Source organism: Ambystoma mexicanum, chromosome 2p (assembly GCF_040938575.1).
Source record: "Ambystoma mexicanum isolate Mex_15411 chromosome 2p, UKY_AmexF1_1, whole genome shotgun sequence".
Taxonomy (NCBI): domain Eukaryota; kingdom Metazoa; phylum Chordata; class Amphibia; order Caudata; family Ambystomatidae; genus Ambystoma; species Ambystoma mexicanum.
In genome coordinates this window covers 1,159,927,903-1,159,955,031 of record NC_090923.1, presented here as the reverse complement: position 1 = coordinate 1,159,955,031, position 27,129 = coordinate 1,159,927,903, and the positions used below count along the sequence as shown (strand labels likewise).

The following is a 27,129-nucleotide window of genomic DNA, read 5'->3' as shown; positions in this document are numbered from 1 at the left end:
CCTAGTGAGTCCCCCAGCAGCTTTGCTGGATTTCTGGGGTTTAATTTTTTTCTCCTGCCAAGAGTGAGACTCTTTTTCCCTCACTCTTGGACATGTTGAAGTGTGTTATCTTGGACAAACCTTGTGTTGAATGGGCTATGGGGTCTTTTACTCCATAGGGCCTCATGTATTTTTGTGATGTGGGTCACACAGCACCCTCTGTGCCGTGACCCAAGGGTGTCCTAGGGACTCCCCAACATAGACTCCATACCCTGGGACTGACTACTGTCTCCCAGGGCATGTAAAGTCACCAAAGACTTTGCTAGTCTTGAATCCTGAACAGAACCAGTACAAACCATCATATTGTGGACGTACTGGCTGGGGCAATTCGATTGCCCCAGGGTCTGTTAGTCGAGGGGGCACGTCTCCGTCCCCCCTGATCGAGTTTTGGCTGGTGGCAGTGGAAACTACTTTTTATATTCGACCGCGAATATTTCCCTATGGGATTTCCCATTGTTTTAGGCTAACACATTTAATTATTTATTTACGGTAGCCTTAAACATACCGCCGGTTTATATATTTATTTTTATAACTCCGGTTGGGACTTTTTGCCAAAATTTGATTCTAAAATGGCGTTGGTGTTCGCCTCTGTAACTCTGACCCAAAGTGGAGCCCTTTGTTCCACTTTTGGCGGGCTTCTCCACAGAAGCCCTCCAAAGTGGTGCCACTCTGTCTGGGGTACTTAGGAGGGGTGGAGGGGGATTTAGGCACCCTGGACTGAGTTACCTTGGTAACTCAAGTCGCACTCCGTCCTGATTGGCCCAAGTGGTGAGCCGCCCGGCTCACCACTTAGCATGTTTGAGTGACAGCTAGGCTGGGTGAATGGGGGTTTGCTGCATAAAAGCAGGGCTTTGGGGACTGGGACTTCAGAAGTCGCCACAGGACCAAGAATCCGACGAGGGAAGAGCTGAGCCGACCTGCTTCGACGACACCACCCGGTGGAGCCCTGCTGAACCGTCTCACCACTTTTTCCCGACGACCGAGGAGAACTCTTAACGGAGTGGCTCCTTCCCTTGACTGGTGGGGACAACCAGTTTTCGCCTTCTTTCCGTCCTTTGAGGTATCTCGTGGCCGCCTTGCCTGTGCCAAGCACCCCGGCAACCGGAATACCACACTTTACCCCCTTACCGCGAAAGTCGGTACCAACCCTTTAACCGGAGGACTCCGCGGCTGGTTTCTTCCCGGGCAGTGCAACGACCCTCCTCTTCTGCGCTTCAGCGAGAACTTCTTCTCCCCTGACCGACGTCGAGCCCTGCTGCCACTGCCTGGAACAACTGCCCCCGCTGGAGGATCCTTTCCGCTTAAGGTACTGTGTTCCGCCTGGCTTCCCTTGCTACCGACTGTACGGGGTAGATTTAGTCCCCGGCTTTCGAACCTGGGAGTGCCTGGGACACTTTTGCTAAACTTTCTGAGCCACTCTAAACTCTTTTTGACTCTTTGCAAGACTTTGAATCTCTAACTAACAGTGTGATCTTGAGCACATTTTCGCTCCGGCTACTTTAAGAGTGGGCCCTGCCTAGTGACTTTTGCTCACCTGTGACTTTGTGCTTCTTAAAGCCTATTGCAAGTATTCTGGACCTGAGAGTGGTGTGTTTAACCCATTTCTGCTTTTTCTCCCCCTTTCTTGGAAACTACTAGAGTGTCATCTAACGTTAAGCACTCACCTCTGTTTTAATTAAGTGGTGTTAACCTAGAGTTGTCTAGATAGGAGAAAGGATTGAATCTACTTTCAGTATAACTGTGTTTGAAGTTTTTACTATATGTTTGCTAGAGTGTTTTTAACTTATGTGTATTTTAAATAAATAACTATATACTTTTGAAACCAAGCTCTGGTCAGTGTTTGCTTGTGCTATTGTATGTTGGTACATATTGTGTATACTCTGCATACTACCTAACCCTTCTTGAGAGAGGTCTGACTGCTCAGCCACAGCTACCAGGTAAATCTGGGTGGTACAGACTGCTACCAAAAGGGTTTACTGCTCTACCTGTAGTCTTAAATCTTTTGCAGTGTTCCCCAAGGGAACTGCACAGGTTTCTGCCTAACACGCGGCAACCACAACGGAAACGGGCTTGCGGTGCTTGGCCTGGTCTTGGACCCCCACGGATGGGGCGCCCTCAAAGGACTTAGAAGCATGCTCCTCAGACCGGCCAGTCCTGGGTGAGGCATGCCCCTGCTTGCCACACGGGGTAGAGGCCCTGGCGTTGAGCCACGCCGCCAACCTACTGTGCCTATCCTTGACGGTGCGCTTGGAGAAACCATGGCAAATTTCACAATCCGCTTTCTTGTGGTCTGGATGGAGACAGTAGAGGCACTGGGAGTGTTTGTCCTCCACAAACATGTTCCTCAATCCGCAGATGGAGCACAGCTTGAAGAGGGAACCTCTATCCCTCTTCTCCTTCCGACATGGTCCGGTGTGCGGTGTAGGCCGATGGCCTTCTGAATCTTTGATGAAAAACTCTCGAAGATTCTTGCCCTTGAGGGGCGTTGAAAGATGCCAACAAACGAATCCCTGCTTGCCCGTCAAAGATGCGAAAGAGCACACGGGCTCTATTTGACAAAAATAGGAACTTTTTAAAGTAAAAGCGCGAAAACGTAGAAATGCTCAGAGCAAAACACGAGGACTCCCAACACTTGAACATGCGTTAAAAATCTGAAGATTGCTGCCAGAGGAGGGGCTTAGGAAGAGGGCATCATTGGCTGGGGCAGTATGAACCAGAGTTCATTGATAGGTTTATAGGAGAAAGACAGTTTGTAAGTGAAAGTGAAACTGTTTTTTATTTTACCGAGGATTCCCGGACTGATGACGGGGAATACTCATGAGCATGTGAATCCATGCCAGACCCCATGCTGGAGAAGAGATCAATCTGAGTGTGCAGAACGCTTTGTAAAATCCTGCTGGGAAGCCATCTGGACCCGGGGCTTTCTTTAGTGGGAGCCCTTTGAAAACTTGGAGGACCTCTTCCATTGTGATTTTTGCCTCGAGAGACTCCTGTTCCACCTGAGTAATTCTAGGGAGCAGGATTGCTTGAAGATATGTCTTCTGTAGGGTTTGTTCAGGCCTTCTAACCTATATAGTTTAGAGTAAAAGGCTACAAATTGGTCTGACATGCCAGGGGTGGTCGTTGCTTTGATTCCATGGGGGTTGATGATCCCCTAGATTGCTTGGGAGGTTTGCCGTTGTTTGAGGTGTCTGGCTAGCAGCCGGTCTGCTTTGTTGGCCTTTTCATAATATTTCCTGCGTCTGCAGGAGGTCTAGTTTTCCCCTGGCTGTCCAGTATTCTTTTCGTAGCTTCTTACTTGGATCAGACCCCATTTCCCGCAGGATGTCCTGTACCTCCTGCTCCAATTCTGTTTCCAATGCCCTCATCTGCTTGTACGTCTGGGCTCGCAAGGCTATACATTCCCCCCTGCTGGTGGATTTAAACGCATACCAAACTCCGAGATTCCTGTGGACGAGTTTCTATCAAAATACTCCCCAATCTTCTTTTCGACATCCTCCCGTAGGACTGAAACCGCCAGGACCTCCATGGGAAACCCCCAACACCATAAACCCTGCCTGGGCTGTGTTAGCCATGTTATCATCAGGATGGGGGCAATCGGGAGAAAGTCAATCTGGGTTATCTTCGTCAGGAGTGTAACAGAGGACCACACGTAGTCTATCCTCAAGAAGGATTGGTGTACATGGGAATAAAATGTGAAGCCCGGGTCCAGGCCCCAGAGTGTTACCCATACATCTTGTAGCACCAGGTGTGTCACTTTCGTTTTAAGCGATGGGGAAGGGGATGGTTGACCAGATGCCCTCTTCTTGTTCCTGTCCCTCTGCGGGGCCCAAGCCATATTCAAGTGCCCGATGACTAGGAGTTCCCCTTTGCCAAATACTTCTAGCTCAGTTAGGACACTTCTGAGGAAGACATCCTGTCCTGATTTGGGGGCGTAAACGGACGCGACCCTAAGAGTGGCTTCTTGTGTTTGGATTACTAGGAAAATAAATGTCCCTTCCTTGTCAACTTGCGAGCGGACCGCCTGGATCGGGAGCCCCTGTCGGACCACTATTAACACCCCTGCCACCTTGCCCCGAGCATTTGCCTGGATGATCGTCGGGTACCGTCGCATTTTCAATTTATGCTTGTCCGTGTATGATGTGAGTTTCCTGTAGTGCCACTATATCCGGGCGGTGGTGCGCCAGGAATCTGTCAAGTTTCTTCCTCTTAAGTGGGGTGTTCAACCCCCTAATGTTCAATGATAGTAGTGTGACTATGGGTTATACCCGAGGTCGGCCAGTAACTGTCTTCCCCAGTCCGTACCGTGGCAGTCTGTCTCCACAATCCCTCCCCGCCCTTCACGGACCACCCTGTCAAACTTCCCCCCAACTAACATAACCTTATCCCCCAAAGTACCAGCCCTCCCCACCCCCCAGCCCTTCCTACCCTGGTGCAAGCAAAAGTACCTACATGATCCTTGGGCTGACAGCCGCAGTTTTCACTCGCAGAAAACGCCAAGGGCAACTTGTAGGGCATCCTAAAGCCCCTATCGCGGAACCAAAATGGACGCCCAGCGTGTCGCCGTGCTCCAGAGGACCTCACTTGTGTTTACAGTGTCCTGAAGTGTGTAGTGGTCGTCTTAGTGGTGTATCTCATTGGGACCCAATCTGTCAGCCAGTTTCCGAGTTTCCCACGCCCCCAGATCTCTTATCTGGGGAGCATGGCCCCGGAGTAGGTTCCTCCTGCGTTTGCACAGGATATGATATGACATGATATTTTATTTATATCGCGCCTATACACAAGTGTTTCAAGGCACGGCGAGGGAGGGGAACAAGAGGGAACAAGACAACGATCTTACTAGACCCATTAGCATTGAGAACACGCAAGTGCAGGGGAGAGAGAAGGGGAGACGTGCCAGGGGAGGGGGAGGAGGAGCAAGTGCAAGACATAGGATCAAACATTGAAAACAGGAAGTGCGGCCAGCAGGTGGCAGTGCAAGGGTTAAGTGCAGCACAAAAAGGTGATAAGGCCAGGAATGGGGGTTGTAGGGTTGCAGATACAGCCCCAAGTGCAGGGTTGCCAGGGGGGGCAGTACAGGTGTGCAACCCGGAGGGCAGGAACCTGAGCCCGTGGTACAGAGGGTAGCCAGGTAACCAGTGCAGTATCAGATCGGAAGATCAGCAAGGTAGCGGAAGAGAAAAGGCAGAAGAAAAGAGGAAAGTCTTGAGCTGCTTCCGGAACCGGAGATGGTTCTGCTCAAGTTTCAGAGAGGCAGGGAGGCTGTTCCGGAGAGAGACACCAGCCGAAGAGAGAGATCTGCCCCCAACTCGTTGCTTGGAAAAGCATCTGACCCTCAAGGAGTTGGATGTGGAGGAGCGAAGTGCTCGAGTATGAAGATACTTCAGAAGAGAAAGCTGGAGATATTTTGGTCCCAGGCCCCAGTAGGCCTTGTGGACAATGCAAAGGGTCTTAAACTTGATCCTTACAGCCACTGGGAGCCAATGGAGAGATTTCAGTGCTGGAGAGATACGTGTAATGCTCATCTGGCTCCCACGGAGGCGCTGGTCTGGTCTGGGTTGCTGTGGCCTCTTCAAGCGTGATGCGCAGAATTCGGACCACCGATTGAACAGGACCCCCAAATCTTGCTTGTCTAGCCCGTAGGAATATCCTTCTGCAGATAAGAAAGGGGATTAACTGTCTGCTGAATAGTGTGCTTGCTCTCCCCTTTTCCCCTTCGTTCTTCTCTGACTTCCTCCAAAACCCCCGGTTTAAGCTCACCTTATGGTTTGGAAGGATGAACTCTCCATCCTGCTTCTGGTGCAGGGGCGCGCGTTCGTCCAGTTACTTCACTGGTTTTCAGTATGGCGCTGGCAAATCCGACTTTTCTGAGCGATACGCCGTAAGTATGAAGATGCAAAAGTTCAAGTGTGAGCCTCCTTTTATGTTGTTTTTCCTAACCTGTGATCTGTCCTTTATTTCAGGTGCATAACAAAGGCGATGCGTTGAGGGGTTAAATTGCCGGTGGTAAAATCAGGTGAGTTAGTGATGAGGGCGACCCCTCTAAATGTCTTTATAATTCCCCAGTAATGTCTTTTGTCCTTTTCCCCATAGGGGCCGGGGTGCGGTACCTGCCAAGGATGCGGCGCCGACCCGAGATGTAGAATGGTTCACCAAGAAAAGCCGGTAAGTAATATGGCTGAAAATTCGGCTTTCCTCTTGTGTTCCCTTGCTCACCTTTTGTCTCTTCTTCTCTCCCCTAGGTGCAGAGATGTGGCGACCGGTGCTGAGAGCCGCGATGGAGCCGGGCGGCGTCTCGGGAACAGGTGAGTGAAGCGCGGCGCTGCAGCGAGTAACGCAGTGCTTTTAAATGGAAGTCTTCCTTCAGGAATGCTGGCGTGAAGATTCCGGATGCAGGTAAGAAGGTTGAAGAAGTTCTTGGTTTTCACCTTTCTCTTCTCTTCTTTCCTTACAGGTGTTCCAGGTTCGAGGCGGGCGTGGCTGGAGTCCAGGTGCAGGAGCAGACACGGTGAGCGTTCAGCTGCTGAGATGCAGAACAACGCGAAGCACGTGTGGCTGTCCGGGCGTGGCTTAAATAGCCTTGGAAGAAGTTCCAGGTGAGTATTCTTCCACAGCCCCACCCAAGTAACAAAATAGTTCCTTCAGAAAAATAGTCCCTCCTAAGCCTCATTAGGCTTGGTTCTTCATGCAGCACGGTCTGCATCAGGTGAGTATGCAGCATGGTCTGCTTCAGGTAAGTGCACCAAACACTTCCCCTTATGAGCCTGGCGCCAACGGCGCCAGGACAGAGTCCAAAGAGCCCCTATAAAGGGCCGCTGGGCTTTTACCCGGGGGCGTGATGCCTGCTCCCGAGGGTGCTGGGCCTGGCCTGGTGCTCCGGGGGTAGGCATCATGACAGCACTCCCCCCCCCCCCCCCCCCAAGGCCCCTCCCAAGGTCGTTCCCTCAGGAGGTTTCGGTTTGTTTGGGAAATTCCGATGGAACCTTTTTACTAGCCGAGGTGCATGTACGTGGTCGCTGGGTTCCCAAGATCTTTCCTGAGGCCCGTACCCCTTCCAATCAATTAGATAGAAAAGTTTTGATTTTGAGATCTTAGAGTCCAAAATGTTCTTCACCTCGAATTCAGGCTCCCCATCTATCTGGATTGGTTCTGGTGGCTTTATTAATCTGGTTCCTGGTTGCACTGGTTTCAAAAGCGACACATGAAAAACGGGGTGAATCCGCATGCTAGCTGGTAGATCTAGCTTGACTGCCACTGGGTTAATTATAGCTTTGATCGAGTAAGGGCCTAAATACCTTGGATTAAAAGTCTGAGGTCCCTTGAGCGATAAGTGTTTGGTAGCCAACCATACTTGATCCCCTATTTGGTATGGAGGCGCCTCCTTTCGATGCAGATCCGCATTCTTTTTGTATTTCCCTTTCGCATGTTTTAAGTGTGCAGTAGCATCCTTGAAGGCATGAGTAATCGTAGAATGCAAATGGTCCACTGCGGGCATTTCGAGGCTCAAAGGTGAGTCCAAGTCTGAAGTACGAGGGTGATGTCCATATAGGGTATAAAAGGGGCTCTGACCAGTTCCAGAGTGTATCGAGTTATTGTATGCATATTCAGCCACCCATAAAATATCCTTCCAATTACCCTCCGATTGGTGCAACATACATCGTAGATATTGTTCAAGGGTCTGGTTCGTTCTCTCCGTCTGACCATCGGTCTGTGGGTGGTGGCTGGTTGAGAGTCTTACGTCGATTTGTGCCATTTGACAACCCTTTTTCCAAAAATGAGAAATAAACTGGCTTCCCCGATCGGAGATTAGTATGGACGGGAATCCATGCAGACGGATGATATTTTCGAGGCAAGAACAAAAGCTGAAGGTAATCCTTTCAACGGAATAAAATGGGCCATCTTGGAAAATAAATCCACCACAACCAGAATAGTATTGTATCCATTACAAGAGGGCAGGTCCGTGATAAAATCTAGTGACAAGGTGTGCCAACGTGCTGGTGGAATGCCTAAGGGTTGAAGAAGACCGGCGGGTTTTGTTTTTTGACCTTTGTTTTGGGCGCAAACTCCACAGGACATCACAAAAGATTTAATATCCTTTCGCCAGGACGGCCACCAGAATTGTCGTTTAATTTTTTCCTCTGTTTTGGCAATGCCAGGATGTCCTTCCATCAGAGTATCGTGATGACGGGAAATAACCAGTTCTTGCAATTCATTTTCTGGCAAAAATAAACGTCCTTGGAAGTAAGGTAAGCCATCGCTGATTGAAAAGTCAGACCCCCTTTTGATCCAATCCTGCAAGGCTGAAGAGTCCAGGAATAGTTTTACCCGTGCTTGAATGTCTTCAAGGGTTTGTAAAGTGGTTATCCCCAAGATTCTTTGTTCGGGAATTATCGGCACAGGTTCTGAGTTTGTGTCCATTTCTCCCATTCCAATTCGAGATAGCGCGTCCGCTTTGGCATTCTTACAGCCGGGACGGTAAGTGATTACAAAATCAAACTCAGCAAAGAATAAAGCCCATCGGAGCTGTCGTGAAGACTGAGCCTTGGCAGTTTTTAATTATTGTAAATTTCGGTGATCAGTGATCACAGTGATGGTATGCCTGGCGCCAAGAAGATAATGCCGCCAAGCCTTAAAGGCGAACTTAATGGCTAATAATTCCTTATCGGTGATTGCATAATTTATCTCCGGCGGCGAGAACTTTCTGGACCAAAATGCTACGGGGTGCAGTTGGTTGGTTTCGGGGTCTCTCTGAGACAGGACAGCTCCCATGGCTAAGCTGGATGCGTCGGTTTCGACTATATATGGGAGATCAGGACGCGGGCGTTTCAAAATAGGTGCGGACGTAAATTTAGCTTTTAATTCCTGAAAGGCCTGTTCAGCTTCCTTGGTCCATTCAAAACGTTTATTCTTCCGCATGAGTGCAGTGATGGGTTGCACCACCCGTGAAAATTCCGGGATAAACCTGCGATAAAAATTGGCAAAACCAAGCATGCTTTGGACACCTTTCACCGAACTAGGTGATGGCCATTTGAGGATGGCATCCACTTTCCGTGAGTCCATTCGGACCCCTTTAGTGGCCAACGGCGCCAGGACAGAGTCCAAAGAGCCCCTATAAAGGGCAGCTGGGCTTTTACCCGGGGGCGTGATGCCTGCTCCCGGGGGTGCTGGGCCCGGCCTGGTGCTCTGGGGGTAGGCATCATGACAGCACAATCCCTGGGCTTGAGGCTAAGGACAAGTCTTGCAGTCCTGTTCTAGATGAGTTGCAGAGGACAGTAGAGGCAGGCATATTTTATAGGAGGCTGTCACAGTAGTCAAGCCTATAGAGAACCAGAGCTTTAGATACTGGGGGAAGGAGAGGAAAGGAAGACTACCTCTGAGGAGGTGCAGTTGGTAGTTGACTTCTTAGAGACGTCAGACATATGAGGAGAGAAGGAGAGAGAGGAGTCAAAGATAACCCTGAGGTGCTTAGCCTCGGAGGTGGCAGCAGGAGGAGGGCCAAGGAAGGCCAGCCAGAAAGTGGGGTGAAAGAGGGGTGCGGGTGTGCCGATGAGGAGGATCTCTGTCTTGCTGGCATTCAGGCAGAGATCACTGGCGGAGCATCACTCCTGGATTGTAGTCAGACAATCCAGGATGAGAGAGGGAGAAAAGACGGCAGAGGGGAGCCTGAAGGCGAGCTCTGTGTCATCCGCATAGCACTGGAAATTGGGGCAGAGAGCTGCAATGCAGTGGGCAAGAGGTGCCAGGTATTGGTTGAACAGCCAAGGAGAAAGGTTAGATCCCTGGGGAACACTGCAGATGGGGAGAGAGATAGAGGAGAGGAAGGACCCAAGTTGGACCTGGGAGGGTCGGTCAGAGAGGAAAGAAGTCAGCCAGGCCAGAGCCTGATTAGTGATACCCAGGTTATCACAGAGCTGGTTGAGCAGGATGGCATGGTTGACCGTTTCAAAGGCAGAAGAAAGATCATGTAGGATGAGGACAGAGGGGGAGATTAGAATCAAGGTTAGAGAGCAGGTCTTCACAGATGTTCAGGAGAGCAGTTTCAGTGCTTCTGGCTGCTCTTAAGCTAGACTGATGGTCATGGAGACAGCCAACAGATTACGTATGAAGATTAAGCTGGAAGATGGCCAGCTTCTCCAGGAGTTTGCCCAGGAAAGGAGCAATAGACATTGGGTAGCAGTTAGCCGGAAGGGAGGGGTCAGCTGAGGGTTTCTTGAGAAGGAGGTGCACAAGGGAGTGCTTCAGGGGGCAGGGGAAGGTCCCGGATGCGAAAGAGTGGTTAAAGAAGTCAGCCAGGGCTGGGGTGAGGGTGTCAATGCGGTTGTTGATGGTTTTGGAAGAACAGGGAAGAACCTGTTAAAAAGAAGTTTTCACAGATGGGACTTGTCTTGAAACCTCATTAGGGGAGAAGAGAGGAAAGGCAGAGAAGGGAGGGGGTGGCCGCAGAGGGGCCGGAGGAAGAGGAGAGAGTGGAAGGAGGGGTAGGAGAAGTCGAGAGGGTGGACAGGATGTCTTGGGTTTTAGAGATGAACTGAGAAGCCAAGGCTGTACAGAGGGCCTGGGAAGGCACAGGGGAGGTAGAGACTGAGGCAGGATTGGCCAGCTCCTTGCAGATTTTAAAGAGTTCGGCCGAGTTATTAGATGCCGCAGAAACACGGGCTTGGATGTGAACTCTCTTCTTGGTGAGGACAGAGAGTCGGTATTGCCTTTGGAGCAGGCAGTAGGCCAGTGTGTCAGAGGATGTACAGGATGCCAACCATTTCCTCTCAGCCACCCTACACTTGCGTTTACGGGTGACAAGGTCTGAGTCGTACCAGGAGTTGCACTTGATTTTATGCATTATGCATATCCTCATGACAAGGGCAAGTATGTCAAGAAAATCCGAGATAGCAGAGGGGAGCAGGGAAAGGGCTGTGTCAGGGTGTGAGTCAGCCAGAGGTGCAGAAGGGGGAAAGTAAGAGGCGTTGCCCATTCCCAGGCTTTGGGCCGATGGGAGTACTGGCTGTCTCCCCCTGCGTCAGGGTCTGCATCATCTTCTTCCACCTGCAGCAACCTGAGCCCCTCATCGCATGATTGAATTCTTTGCAGTCGGCCCTTCCAGTTGAAGGTGAGGCTGAACGGGAATGTCCATTTATATTTGATGCGCTTGGTTTGTAGGGCTCTCACCACTGGGCCCATCTCTCTCCTTTACTGTATTAATGAGCTGTTATGTGGGATCGGCTCTGCTAGTCTGGCAGCCCGTAGAATAGTTTATTTTCTGAGGATATCGCACCAGTGCGACTACCACATCTCTTGGTCTGTTCTGTCGCTTGGGCCCTACTCGATGTATCCTGCCAAACGGGATATCTTTTGCCCCATCGTCTCCTATTAGGTCTATGAAGGTCTGCAAGACCATGTCCTTTAAGTCTGCATCAGTGACCTTTTCGGAGAGATAACAGATGCAGATATTCGTCCTGCGGGACCTATTTTTGAGCTCTACATTTTAGGATATTCTGACGAGATCTTCAATGGCCTCCTCTCTTCTTCTGGAGTTGTCCCCTACCTCTTGCAAGGCCAGCTCCGATGGGTCGGGCTGCAGTGTTCTTTTTCATATCGGCCAGTGACTGGTTCACCTCACCCATGAAAGTGGCAAACTACTTTTGGAAAGTTGTGGTCAGCTTGTCCTGGAATTCTTGGAAGCACGCTTCAATGTCCGCTTTTGTCACCGCCATTGTCGGGGGCGGGTGTTCTTCGGGGCTTCCGCCTGTCTGCTTATGGATTCCTGTGGGGTACTTGGAATGGTGCAGGGGGCTGCTTCTTTGGCCAAGCAGTGTTGGAGCAAGCATTCCTTTTTCAGTAAGCACCTGCAAGCGTTTCCTGGGGGTGCCTTCCCTTTGCTGCCCGGCATCAGGCTTAACCCCCTGCATTCCCCGTGGGGTCAGGCGTTTCAGTAGCTTTTGATCAGGTAGGAGGGGGCCCGGCGAGGTATATCGCCGTAGGTTTCACTGCACAGGATCCTCTGGGGGAGCTAGATGGGGATCAGAGTGTTTCCTGTCCACTCTTTTTCACCAGCGTGTCCTGGCCCGATGATTTGTGGCACCCTGGTCCTTGCTGGATGTCTCCTCAACTAGTTGGCGCAGCCGGCTGCTCCTGGGTCACTCTGGGGCCCTCCACTTCCTGTGGGCCCTCTGATTTGGAAAGGAGTGTCCCCCGGAGAGTTTCTCCCGCCCCCACTGGCGTTCCTCCTTACTGTCTCTCTAGGCCAATACATGGGCCTCCTTTGCTCCCGCTCCTCGTCCTTCCTCGCCGTCTCCTGGTTATGGCTGGGTGGTGGTCTTGTGTATTTGGATCCGGCCCTTATCTCCCCGCGCTCCGAGTGCTTGAGGGAGGGGGAGGGCAGGTGAGTCGGGCTTCTGCGCTGTTTTATGTGTGCCGCCACTGCTTCCACAGCACCGCTCCCGCACAACAGGCGCTCCCCGCGGGGGGACAGCCCGCTGCCTCTGTGCTGCTTGCCCTTTTCCTGGGCTCATACGGGAGGCCCCTGCCCGTTCCTCGCGCCGTCACCAGTTCCTAGGCGAGAGCACCTTCCCCTGCCGGCTCCTGCCCTGGTCGCTCGGCCGTACCTCAACTGGGCGGGGTTGATGCGTTCCGGACCGCTGTGCCGGGGGATCCGCGGATGCCGATGTCTTTGCTTACCGGCGCGGAATATCCACTCTGCACCATGCTCTTGGTATACTGGGGGAGCGGGCCCACTTTTTACCGGATCACTGCATGTGCGATATTGTGGTGCGAGCCCCTGCTTAGCTGGAAGGCCGCTCTAGGAGCGGAGCCCGACACTCACACGTCTTAAGCTGTTGGCGCCCATCTTGGAATCCTATTAATCCTCGGTCATCTCCTCTGGGGTAGAGCTGGGACTTAGGTGCCTTTTTCCCCATTTACGCAGACTTTACTACTGGCTTTGTGCCGTTTGTTCCCATGGGGAAAATTGTACTCACCGAAAACTCTTCTAAAGGGACTTTAGGGGTGCTTACCAGCCCTTGGACATTCTTCCTGCATCCATCTTGGATCCAGGCCAAGGACTGACATTTTTAGCTTGTCCTTGTGATTTCAAATGTATTTTTTCAAGTCTTGTATTCTACTTCTGCTCATGAGAATGCCTGATTAAAATGTTGATATTCCTTGTGTCCCTGTATTTTCTCTGGACGTGTAATGCTCTGGTGGTATGGCCACTGGCTTTGTGTTTGAAATGTGCCCCCCACCGCCCTCCAGGCCTTACATTGGACTGTGGTGCCCATTTGCATTTTCCAAATAATGTGTCCTGAAGGTTCAGCCTTACAGTCATTGTGTCATGTGTTGGCACCTGGGTTACTGTAATGATAATTAATACTGTGTCGTAATGTCTGGTTGCCCATTTGTTCCATCCCATATCTCTATACGTAATGTACCTCTCTTCAGATACACTCAGGCACATTTATGGGAATTCAAAAATTGACTGTCACTGGTGGTGAGGGAAGCTATTTGACTAGACTTCCTCTGTTATGTCCTCCCGTCGTTCTTTAGAGTTTTTGTTAGGTCCTTCTTGCTTGTCAGGCCCTGTGTATAGACCTCCTTAAAATCAGCCCATTGATTCCTTTATGCCAGGGATCTGCAGCCTTTGGCTCTTAAGATGCTTTGGACTAAAACTTCAATCAACCCTATCCACTATAGTCAAAAATGGATCATGGGAGTTGTAGTCCAAAACATCTGAAGAGCCACGGGTTACATTACCCCTGCTTTAGGTCCATACACCAACATTGGGACTAGAAGTCCAATTGGACATTTTGGGATGTGTGTAAATATTCCATGTACCTGTGGGATCACTAACCTGTTTATTTACAATATTCTGAAGTTATTTTTGATTTACTTTACCTATAAATATATTGTATTACCCAATCATAGCCTAAGTATACATTATATATTTTTAAATATATATTGAGTAGACCTTCTTTACTGTCTAATAATGAAACATATTTACTGCAGGTTTAAACCAACTCACATCTTCTGCAGGGTTGCTTTTCCTGCTCCGGTCATACTATCACTTGGAGAGGCAGGAACCACATTGTAATCAAGTAGGTTGATATATATATGGGCACCAGAAATAAGGCCTAAGAAAAATCCCTTTAGCACACCCCCTTCCACACTTCCCAGCATGCCACTGTCATGGGGGTGGTGGATGCAGTCACTACAATCCTCCCTCCCCAGCCCAGCTTCATTTCCCTGGCATGGTCATCGATTTCTGTTTGAACGCTTTGAAAGTAACAAAGGCAGTGGCATCCAGACTGTGGTAACAGTGTCCAGGTTAGTGGAAGCATGATTGGTGGCCAGACATAACCTGGCAGAAGCAAAAGACAAAATGTCGCCCTCCTCTATAAGGGCTCACCTTGGTTTTCTGAAGGGTTTGAAGACTTGTCTGTTTTCCAACATCTCAGTTTGCCCTTGTCTTCGTTTTGGTCCTATTATGTTAACTGCTAAGGAGTGTATGGGTATACATGTGCACTATAAAAAAATCTGTTTGTGCAGGAAACCCCAGACACAGTTACTCTCCAGACAGTTTGTGCCTGCCAGGTGCACTAGTTCATGATCATGGCAGATTAATCTGTGTCAGACCTCCGCTGTGCTGTCTACCACAGGTCCATGGGTCCCCAGCAGCACAGCACGCAGCTTCAGGTGTTGATACCAACACACTCCTTGCGGAAACCATAGGTGCAGGGGCGCGGCACAAGAAGAACCAATAACTACTGACACCGAACAACACAAACACTGGACATGGCCAACCTGAAACAACAAGCCCCAGTACACAAAACAAAGCACACCCAAAATGCTCACATGCACAGACGCCAGTTACTTCTGGTTCTACACACATCAACTGATGAGCAGAACACCTATCCTATTCCTCGCTCGCTCTCTCACTAACCAATCAACCCCACCTCACCTTACAGAGCCACGAGATTGCCTGGAAACCATGGAAATGGCAGCAGTGTGCGGTACAAATTAACAAAACATAACATGATACTACCTATGTTAAGAGAACAGGCAAACAAACACCTTACCTGTCCATCCAGGTGGAGAGGCATGTCTTTGTGGGGCCTTTAGAGAGGCTATGTGGCAGGGCCAAACAATGACACACTTAACACATATGGACGATATGAAGGGTGAAAACCCCATGTTTACAAAAGAGCAAAAAAAAAGAATTCTCAAAAAAAAACAAAAAACAATGAAGCGCAAAGACAGCACATACCAATAAAAGGCCATGTGAATGTAGGACACATAACCATATCTTGCACCCTTCACTCTGACCCAGATGGACATGTACTTTCAACTGACATCCTACTAACTTAATGGGAACTGTTATAACATACTCTTTAGGGCATAGACAGGACTTTTCCAGAATGACCAGGATGACAATGTTCTCCCTTGGGCTTTTAGGGCATGTTTTGACCTCGCCCGCCTTACCTCCATCCTTCATGATTGGCCAGGTTCTCACTTGACTGGCATCGTCTCACTTGTGGTTGGACAATGCGTTCTTACCGCTCCCCTCCTGCAAACCAACCCCTCCCGCTTGCACATGGTCTCCCCCGTACTTTTAGGGCATGTTTATTCTAGCTGGGTAGGGTTTCACCAGTTCTATTAGGCTATTTCACCTCTCCCCTTCCCTCTGGATTGGCCTGGCCTCACCAGCACCTCACAATAGGCAAGGTCTCACACAGTCTGACCCCAGAAAGGTATGGCCACAGTAGTGATTTGATGACATTTTCTCACCCCTGCTATGTTTCCTTGCACCACTGGGGATGAACTCACCTGGGCTTTAAGTACAGGTATAGTCTCCAGCTTAGTTTTGTAATGTTCTGCATCCTCCTTAAGTTTGTCGATTAGCTCCTGCTTTGCCACCAATGCCTCTTCCGCCTGCTGTAGCTGCTGATTCAGGTCATCCAGATGTCCATCTATCACCTGACCCCAAAAGAGAAATATCTGTCATTGCAGCTTACATTGGGTGGGGAAAGATTGCAGGTAGGTAAGGGGCAGGCAAAGTCTAAAAAAAAGGACAGAGATCAAGGTAACGACACACAGCTCTAATGAGGGGTGCAACACAGTGAGATGTTTCACGAGTACACACCTCATTCCTCTTTGCTTTTTCCATGCTGCTCTTGATGTGGGCATCATATTCCTGAAAGAGGTGATGGTATGCAGCCTGCACTTGGGCCAACTTTCTCCTGGATGCAGAAAAGAAATACAGCATTTCATAGCAATATAGCGAGTGATCTACCTCAAAGCCAGGGTCAACCTGCTGTTTTTCTCTTTGCTCCAGCACACAGACATTGTACACAGTGACTGGATGTCCTGCCAAGTCAGTGGCCACTTCAAAGTTCAGAGCTCTCCATAATGAAGTGAATTCAATGTCCAATGGGTTAGAGTATTAAACAATAAAGTAGAAAAAGAATACTTGCTAATCAATTAAATCAGATAAATTAAGTAGCACGTTGAGAGTAGAAGGCATAAGAGATGTAGATGAGAAGTAATGAACAATTTAAAGTTACTATCAGGACCAACAGCCATGTCTTCATCTAGTGCACGCATTCACTGACCTGTGGCGGGTTTCAAAATCACTTTCACATGTGCCTATGCTCACATTATTAACCCTGTTCTCATGGCCATGATGCTAGAACTTGAAAGCTGTTAAGGAGGTGGCAACTAACCCGATACTATCTACAGTGCAGTGTTTCCCATAACTCCATTTCAAATTGTTCAACAACATAGGGTAGCCAAGCAAAATAGAGACCACATACTAGTGCAGCCACCTGGTTAGAGCGGTCGATGAATATAGCCTGAAACAAAGGAGTTGAGAACCTCATGGAGAATGTTTTCAATTATGCTTTTCGCTGTGGTGCCCTACGGGACACAAGACAAAACTGCTTATCTTGCGTAACGTTTTTTAAATGACTTTAGGTTTGGCAAAGAATAAAATACTCTTGAGGTACAATACTTTTTCTATCAGGTTGACCTCTAGCTACAGTTTTCCATTGGCTCCCAATGGTATTGGGATCTTGTTATATCTTCCCCAAGTCCAAGAACTGTTTGTCTTTAGCTCTTGTATTTTATCTTATCGAGATTAGTATCCCTACACTAGTGGCTCTACTGTTGGTTTGCTTTGTGGTAAGTACTGGAGCTACCCTGTCAGTCTCTCTTTTGACTCTCATAATCATCACTAACACTGTACTAGGTTTTTGAAGTTTTCAACTTGTGGACTTTTGTGTGCATCTACACTAGTCTCTTCATTTGTTGAAACAGTTCCCAATGTGACATTCTTCTAGGGTTGCTGGGTCTTTTTCAGTGCATCATATCAAGTCCTTGCGTGTTGGCACCACTGATCAAAATGTGCAATTCCTAAAAAGTCTGTCAGCACATCTGCAATAGCCTGTTGAGTAGGTGGAACCATAGTCCCCAATGTGCAATTCATTTTGTGTCGTCTGGTCTTTGTCAGTGCCTGTGCACTAATTTTTGGGAGTGTGGGACCTATGTGCAATTCCTCCTTGGGTTCTCTGATCTTTATCTGTGCCCTTAACCCGGCTGTGGGATATCAGAATCACACTGTCCACACTACAACACTCACTTCGGTTATTTTGGCATTGTCCGCGCCACTAGATTTCCGGAGTGTTTGAATCAAGATTCCCACACAATTCTTCCTGGTTTTTCTTGGCTTTATTAGCGCCTCTGAGCTCAGCTTTCAGAGTGTTAGGATAACGACTTCTACAATGAAATCTTCTTTTGGTTCTCTTGGTTTTATCACTGCTCTTGGAATGCCAGCATCACAGCTCCCACAACGCAATGCTTCTTTAGCTCTCATTGCTTTTCCAAAGCTAGTTGTTTGGAGTTTTAGAACCCTGCCAACACTGCTGCATTTGCAATTTCAAAGCGTTAGAACCACAACCCCAACCATACAATTCTTCTTTAGATTCTTACTCTCTCCTTCCAACTTCTCCCACACCTGCCTCTGGAACTCTCTCTGCAAAACCGTCTTAGTTAAGCACTTCACATTGGCTTTTCAGTTCGGGATCACTCCATGTTACCTCTTCTGTGTTTGAGATGCTCTGCAATGTCTTCTCTTCGCCTCTCAGCACATTTGGCAACAAAACCTGTTTTGCAGACTTCTATTGGTCTTTGCACTTCTGCCACTTGTGTCTCATCTTCGAAGTTCTGAATGCCTTACTGCAGGACGGTTCGCAAGCTTGTGTTCGCCTTTCCACTCCTCCCACTTCAGTCTCTTCACTGATGTTACTTGCAGTCTGTCTGGGCTTGTCCGGTTCCCCCCCCTCAGTGGCCTACCAGTTTGTTGCTCTTTCGGCACCTGAACACTGTTGGTTGATCTAAATGCCTAGAGTCTGCTATTGTCTCTGTGACCTATACATCCAACTCGCACTACCGTGGCTTTCAGCTGTGTGTATTTCTTATTTCTGCAGTTTTCTGCCACCACTCTCTGATTCTTTTCCTGGCAGTCTCATATACTGGCCATATCTTTTGCATCATATGATGACCATGTACATCAAAAAAATCCTGGTTCTCTTCCGTACTCTGATGGGTCCATGGGGCAACGTTATTACAGTTTTTGGGTTGCTACGATAATGATGTCGAGTTGATCAAATTAGAGAAGGAACCTCAGAAACAGGCGGTCACTTTCCTTTCGCCCACTTAAGTTTCCCTCTCGTCTCAGTTAAGTTCCATTCACAAATAGCTCCCACTATTTATCTACCGTGGGAGGCTCTCTGTAACTCTTCCTCCCGGAGAGGGTTCAATGACACTCAGTTCCCCTGGAGGCACTCTCTGCTCCCCTGCTTGTCTTAGAAGGTTCAGCAGGACGACATTCTCCTAGGAGGAACTATGTGTTCCTTGCTTCACTTCAGGATCTCTACGTGCTGGGGATGCTCTGTGCTCCTATTCCACTTTTAGTGTGATCCTGCACAGATTCCCTTCCCATCAGTGGTGCTCTGTGCAACCCTGCCTCCCTCACAAAGATTTCCCCAGCCTTACTTCTCCTCAGAAGCATTCTGGCGTTCCATCTTCAGGGCAGTCTCCAGGTCTTGCACCTGCATCAGGCACTGATCCACCTTCACACTGTGCTGCCGCTGCAGAGCATCCTTCTCCCGCTCCAGCTGAATGGATACATCACTGGCAATTCGGAGCCTGCAAAGGATAGAGGTACAAAGCTAATCAGAGACCAGAATAAAACTGAATTAGAACCAGATATAGGCTCATAGTGCCTGATGGGAATTCACACTTGTCTTAATACGAATATTCCCATGCTGCACACAATAGAAAATATGCTCAACCATGCAGGAAACAGTAAGATCGCTAGTCAGCAGGCCACTGTGGTCAACAAAGTCTAATTTCCACATCAAAATCCTAATTATTGACCTGTTACACAAGCTCATCGCTCTAGGGTCAGTATTATCCAATAAGTATTTTTCTATTTGGCCCTGCCCACTTATATCTGCAGCAGCCTCATTCTTCATTTCATTAAGTATGACAATGGCTGCATGCAGTAGCTGTTGCTGAAACCAGAATTAAAGATGGGCCCAGGTAATAAACTAGAGATGAAGAATACTGTGTTAAGTACAAGTTAAACAACACAGTGACTACTGTACTCCTACTCTACGTTTCAATTTGTGCCATACCACACAGAGGCCTTCCTCAGAAGGGGAAGAGTATCAGAGCCCTTCTGCGCCTCATAAAAAAAGATAGCAGTTGGGGTGCAAGCATGCCAATGCCAGACTGCGTAACCGCCAGTCGTGCACCCCCGGTCCAACCACAATGTGTTATTATTAGCAACGGCTACTTATTACTGGTGCCATATGGAAGAAAAGGGTTAAGTGGTAGGCAGCCTGTGACTCCAGATGCTTTAGCTTCCAACTTCCATCACCCATCCAGTAAAGCCAATGGTGAGAGATCATGGTGGTCGTAGGGCATACAATTTGGAGGGGCGCAGGTTGTCGACCCCTGAATTAAGAGTAGACCCGTCACTATGGTAACTTGAAGTTACTTTTAAATGCCAACCCCTTCATTACAGTCCATAGGACGATTACAAAGCAAAAAAGATAAAAGGGCAGTGGAATTATGAAAACAGGTAGATAAGCCAAACACAGTCGTAGGTACAGATTGCACAAACAGGCAATCTGCCCTACATCTGGACTTCTTTCAGTAGCGCCTGCAAACAAACATGAGGGGTAGACCATGTCACCACTTTGGAATTGTCTTCTGGGGCATTTGCCTTTAAAAGAAGCAGATACAACCTTGGCTCTACCCGAATTAGCACAAATCCCCTGGAAGACTATTAAATGAGTAAAAATTCAATATGCGCAGTACAACGCTAAATACAGTGGGTGCCAGTTGTTAAGTCAGACAGTGGGCCTGAAAACCCTTCAGGGAGATTCTTCAGGAGTGTGTTTATATCCAGGTTATGAGGGGCCAGAGCGCTGGACACTAGGGCCACGAGCCCTGCGCCTTCCGCTGAATTAGAACAGTGCAGCATGGCGCCTAGAGTAGGATCCCAGCATTCAGCCATTAAGCAAAGGCACACCAACCTGAATTGGCCTACGGTAGGTGTGCAAAGAAGATATTTCTGTGGAGCTTTTACCTCTAATTGTTGGCAGGACAGATGCTCTATTAACACAAAAGTGGACAGGTAACGCACAAACATTCCATATCATACAGACGTCTAGCCTAACAGTGATACCTTTCAAAGAAGACAGTGAGAGCTAACTATCCCTTAGGCTGTCTACACCTTTCCCTAGAATGCAGTGGTGGGTCTATGACAGTGGATAGAAAAAGAAGAGTAAATGTACCACAGCATCGAAGTGCACTTGTTTTATTTTTTTTCGCTCGCTTTTTTCTTTTTCTTCTTCAATTAGCAGCTACCAGATGCAGCTCACAATACGAATACACGGGGATGCATGTTATGCTTGAGATAAAACATGGCGCTGGTGCGCAGTGTATTCTGGGGGCACTCAGAGCCATAATGGATATTTACTCCATGCCTCAGTGAAAAGCTGCACTTACTTTGCTGAGAGCTGAATTTACTTTGCTGAAGAAAACATGCTTTCCAAACCTGGTATGCAGTCAAGGGCATTCTGCTGGGAAACCTGGTTTTGTTATGTCTTGTTATGAGTTATGGGACTGTTTTCCGTGGCGTTTGTTCTTAGGAGAGGGAAGCGCTTTGCTCCTTGAGGTTACTGTCGGTTGACCCAGCTGGCAACCAACGGTTACCCATCAATGCGCAAGTGCATTGCCAGAAGGTTCGAGAAATTACCACCCCTTTTTGAGGAGTGCATGTATGCGGAACCCCTCAACGGTCAGACGAGACAAGTACAAAGACCTCAGTCGGATGGGGGGCGCCTTTGTCCGGCATACCTGTGGGCTGTTGTGCTATCGGCCTAGCCGTTACCGGGGTCTTCCAGCCGCTTCTGGCAAGAGGAGGGATTCAGTTACGCCCACGGTGATGTATTTTCTTTTGAATTCTCTGTCTTTTCTGTGATTTATTTCTGTGTTATCACTTGTTGCTTCCAAGCTTTGAATAAATAGCCGTATAAGTGCTCATTATTTTCTAAGCGTGCGTGTGATTGTAAGTTATTGCGTCGTCTACCTGCGTTCAAAGTATTGGCTCTGCAATTGCGCTGGTGATTAATGACTGTCCGTGCACCCTGGGCGAGCAATACATTTTTGGCAACGAGGATGGGATTTTTGTGATGAATTGCTCCAAATATTAAAGAATCTGTTTGAACGCAGATAGGCTTTGTTTACATTGCAAGCGAAAGTAATTTGGCAGCGAGTGTTGGACTGTGTTAATCTGTTTTCTTTTGGTGTGTGCGTGCCTGCGCGAGTGACTGCAGTGTGGAAAGGAAAACATATATATATATATATATATATAAAGAGGTTTTGTACATTATTGCAATGATGAATAGTTTGTTCAGGAAAAAGAGCGTTCCCGCTGGCGGTGAATGCTCTGATGTTATCATTCCAGACTGGGCTAAGAGCCCATATGATAAATTGGCCCAGGTGTGGGCATGCAGCGCGGGGCTAAGTGAAACATCGGATCAGGGATTGGGAGATGCTGATCCGTCTGATGTAATGTTGTGCTTACAACAAGTTTCAGTGGAAAGGGAATGCACCGTGCTGGGTAGGCGGGGTTGGGTCCTCTGGCATGCCTATAGGAAAATACATCAAAGAAATTTGGAAATGAAAAATGATATTTTGCAATTGTTAAGAGTTGGCTGCAGAAAAGCAGATTGCGTTAATGCAGCAGATTCAAATGAATCTTTTCAAAGATAAAGATGACACATACCAGGCTTTGGCCGAGAGGGCAGCAGTCAGAGTAGCCCTGTATAAGTATAGGAAAAGACAGGGAGGGGTCAGCCAAAGAAAGGTGGCAGCTGTAATCGCTACCGCCGGTGTGGACTGGGATCCGGATAATTGGGATGGTGACATTTTTGACTCAACCAGTCCAGAGAGCAGCTCGGCAAATGAGTCAGATCCCAAAACGGAATTTAATCAGAAGACAGTGGTGGCTAAGCCAGTTAGAAGACGTTGAGCCGGGCCTCACCCGCAGAATCCTGCGGGCGGGGTTGTGGATTTAACTACGCTGGAGGATTACACCCAGCAGGAGGTTGGGAAAATTATTACCCGTTTGAGGCAAAAATCAGGGGAACCTTTATTGACATGGATGGTGAGGTTGCTAGATGGGGGCGCCGCGGGGTTGTTGGTAGATTCCACAGACTCACCGCATTTTCTACCCTTGTCAACTGACACCAATGTATAGGAGGTCTCAAGGGCAGGGCCGCCCCCTGATGAGAATGGCCAAGATTCACAGGTGTCTTTGTTGCACCTAGCATCCCAAGCATGTAACCGTAAATACCCCATTACCACAGATTGGCCTAGCGAGGAAACAAAGTGGTATACTTTGAAAGAGGCAATTCAAAAGGTCAGAGAGCATGCTATGAAAGAGGCAATTCACGTAGATGCTCCAGGACACATGGGGGCCGTGTCGCTCTCAGTTTCAACTAGAAACATGGTGATTGGAACTGCGCCACCCGCATACAAAAGTGTCATTATGACTTTGCTCGTAGGTATGACGGGCAAACCCACTGATGAGGTAGTGGATGCCATTCGGCAACTGGCAGATTTAGGGGAGTGGGACAAGAGTGATGACAAGCCACGGGAGAGAGAGGGGCGTAGTGAGAGAAGAACTGAAGGCAGGAGGCAAGATAGTAGAGACTCCCGAGTGTCTAGGAAAGACATGTTTTTGGCTTTGTTAAAAGGTGGTGTGCCACGAGAAGAAATTGATGGCATTGAAACTAGGGTAATGTATGAATTATACAAAAAGAGAGGGCTTGCAGCCAAAGAGCGCTATAAACAGGTTAAGAAACAGGTAGTAACCAAGCCACAGGGGGACACCTCACCTTCCGCTCCTCCTGAGGAAGAACAAGAAGAAGGGTCTATGGGGACACCTTCCCCGTACCAGCCAACATACGCTGATTTGAGGAAAGTGGTGAGTGCAATGCTAGAGGCAGAGTAGGGTCACACTCATTCAAAATTTTACTAGGGTTACGGCCAAGCTCCGGCAGCGTCTGCTCGCATAAAAGTTGATAGGCGGCCCATGTTGATGTTAAGATTTTTTGGGGACCAGGAAATACGCAAGGGGTGCGAGCATTGATAGACACCTGGGCGGAGGCCTCTCTGATTCATGGCAATCCAGCACGATTCAAAAACAGACAATTTACTATTACAGGTCTCAGGGGAAAGGAGACCCCCACAGTACAAACTGAAGTGGAGATGAAAATAGGCAATTTGAATAGGCAGAAATACCAAGTGTTGATTGTCCCGATACCTGAGTATATAATTGGCGTTGACATTCTGGAGAGGTTGACTTTGGGACTTGGAGTTAAAACATACCAGTTTGGGGTGAGTGCATTGACCTGCACACCCATTACCGTAGGCAAATTGAAGATGCCCCCAGTGCAAGTGCCTGTGGCAACCAAGCGGGTAGCAATGAAGCAATACCGCATTCCTGGGGGGCACAAGGAAATTTCAGACACCATCAAAGGGTATGTGGAGGCGGGTGTATTACACCCTATCACTACCGCATGGAACAATCCTCTCTGGCCTCTCAAAAAAGGGGCTGGGTCTTGGAGGATGACGGTGGATTACCGTGAGTTGAATAAACACACTCCTTCCTTAGTGCCCGCGGTCCCAGATGCCATTACCTTGTTTGAGAATGTCCAAAAGTTTGAGGGGACTTGGTATGCAGTGGTAGATTTAGCCAATGCATTTTTCTCTGTGCCAATTGCTGAAGCGTGCCAAGAGCAGTTTGCATTTTCTTGGAGCGGGCGTCAGTACACCTTTATGAGGTTACCTATGGGGTACATACATAGCCCGACTATCTGTCACCGGCTGGTGGCAGAGCACTTAGACAAGATACTGTGTAAACCTGACATACAAATCTCTCACTACATTGATGATATTTTGATTCAGGGCAAGGATGAGCACAGTGTGCAAAACCAATTAGAATTCATTATGGAAGGATTGAAGAAGGAAGGGTGGGAGATTAACCCGAATAAAATTCAAGGCCAAGCTGAAACAGTGATATTCCTAGGGATTCAGTGGCATAATGGGCATCGAGAAATGGTGCCGAAGGCCCGACAGAAAATACTTGAGTTCACCACTCCAATGAACAAAAAGCAAGCTCAGCAGTTCATAGGACTGTTTGGGTTTTGGAGACAGCACATTCCCCATCTAGGGCAGATCCTGGCCCCCCTCTACAAAATGACACGAAAGAAATATGAGTTTCAGTGGGGGGAAGAGCAGCAGAAAGCATTTGATTTGGCAAAAGACACCGTGCAGCAGGAGCTTGATCTATGGCCATTAAAGGAAGGCGAAGTGGAATTGAATGTGTCTGTACAAAAATATTATGCTAACTGGAGTTTGTGGCAGAAACAGGACAGGAAACGTGTGCCATTGGGGTTCTGGAGTCTTAAGTTACCCGATGCTGGTAACTCATACACTCCGTTTGAGAAGCAGTTGCTGGCATGTTATTGGGTACCTTGGGTAAATGTGGGTACCTTGGAGAAAAGGCTACTATCAGGTGGGCACAAGCTCGAGGAATCAGTATTCCTTTAGAGGTAGTGAAAACGATCATTTTGCAATGTCCAGTGTGCCAACACCTAGAGCTTAGGCCTATCCCTCAGATTGTTCGGGGTGCATTGCGAAGAGGAAAATTACCAGGTCAAATTTGGCAGATTGATTAGATCGGTCCCCTGCCAATCAGTAAAGGTTGTCAGTATGCATGCACTATTGTGGATACATACTCAGGATATATGATGGTTTTGCCGTGTAAGCGTGCCACACAACTGAATACCATTAGGTTGTTAGATCAGATCATATTGCATTACGGAGTGCCTTTGCAGATTCAAAGTGACAATAGGTCACACTTCAAAGGCAAATTGATTCAGGAATATTGTCAGGAAAAGAGCATTGAATGGCTCTACGATGTGCCTTCTTACCCTGCTGCTTTAGGACTGATTGAACGGATGAATGGTTTGTTGAAAGAACAGCTGCGCAAATGTGGAGATGGCAATTTGGCAGGCTGGTGTGATCGTGTGTTTGATGCGGTGCAAGTGCTAAACAATAGGCCTGTGATTGAGCATGAAACTCCTTTGATGCGGCTAATGACTCCTGCTTTACAGATTCAACCCAACTCAGTCAGAGACACCCTATTGTACTGGGAAATTACCCCGGGTTCTTTAGCTCCTCATCGGGCGACTCCAGAGTCAGCAGGGGTAGACTTGTATTCCCATGAGGAAATCAGATTAGACCCAAGAGGGATTGTCGTAATTGAAACAGGGATTGGAGTACAAATTCCCCCAGAGCATATGGGATGGATTGCCCCTAGATCTGGCCTAGCATTGAAGGGAGTTCAAGTGTTGGGAGGGGTCATTGATGTCGATTACCAAGGCGAAATCAAAGTCATCCTGATTAATAGTGGGGACCAATTGTTACCGATCCACAAGGGCGATCGGGTGGCCCAACTAATTATTATCCCTGTTAAGTTGTCCATGATTAAGAAGGGGGAGCCTCCTACAGTGTTAACTACCCGTGGGGATCATGGTTTTGGCTCTTCAGACAGTATGGTACCGGGTGCGAAGGTGTGGGTGGAAAGGCCAAGTGGCCCACCAGTACCCGCAGATGTCATTGCATCAGGCAAAGACCAAGTAGTTTTAGTGATGGAGCCCGGTAGAAAGAAATGGCAATATGTGCCCGCAGACAAATGTTACCTAAGAGAGTGATTTACAACACTGATATCTCTTTTCTGGGTTTGCCTTGTAGATCCTGTGTCTGGCTGGTGTAATTGTGGGACTAAATGGACTCCTTTCGGGAGAGTCAAACGGCATTCTGCTACCAGTGGAAAATGTCACATCTGTGCCAGCGATCAAGGAGAAACTGATAATGATGAGTAATGATGTCCAAAAGCAGCCCTATGCCGAAAAGCCAGCCAGACCGAAGACATGGATTCGTGAAATGCAGCAAATACGTCAGGCGCAAGTGAAAACAACATTGATGCCAGTTGTGCGAGAGACATCTTCAGGACGGCGAAAATATTCTCCAATGATCACCCAAACGGAGAATATGTGGACATACCTGGCACAACAGGTGCTCAACATTACGCACTTTTGCCTTACTGACGTGCCCAATGCTGAAGCCTTACTGACTATGTTCTTAGTAGCAGTGCCGACTCCAGTTCCGGTTCTAAAGCATATTTTCGGCATCAGGCACAATGATTCTTTGGTTCAAGATTCCGATATCAGGCAATCCTTTTCCGTCTATGAGTACTGCAGATTTTGCCAGGAAACAGATCGCAAATGGAGAAACTTGACACGTATTATAACCTACAATATAACCCAAGGCGATGTGTGTTACCTTATGACATGCAATGCAAAAGAAATGGCAAATGTCAACAGCTCCATTTAACCAAAGAGCAAAATCAAACTGTGTTCGAGAAACGATTGTGTTCACGAGTTCCACGCACATGTACCA

The 27,129-nt window shown here is 48.3% G+C and overlaps 1 protein-coding gene across 8 annotated transcripts in view; it reads right to left on the bottom strand.

Moving 5' to 3' along the window:
* Positions 1-27,129, bottom strand: part of IKBKG (inhibitor of nuclear factor kappa B kinase regulatory subunit gamma) — a 1,113,418-nt gene that overhangs the window by 202,439 nt on the left and 883,850 nt on the right. For all 8 annotated transcript variants that reach the window (XM_069645292.1, XM_069645287.1, XM_069645293.1 and 5 more), the window contains 3 exons: positions 19,078-19,230; positions 16,169-16,265; positions 15,853-16,002 (listed from right to left, as the gene is read on the bottom strand). In XM_069645292.1, the coding sequence (XP_069501393.1) occupies positions 15,853-16,002; positions 16,169-16,265; positions 19,078-19,230 (400 nt within the window). The remainder of the gene's footprint in view (positions 1-15,852; positions 16,003-16,168; positions 16,266-19,077; positions 19,231-27,129) is intronic.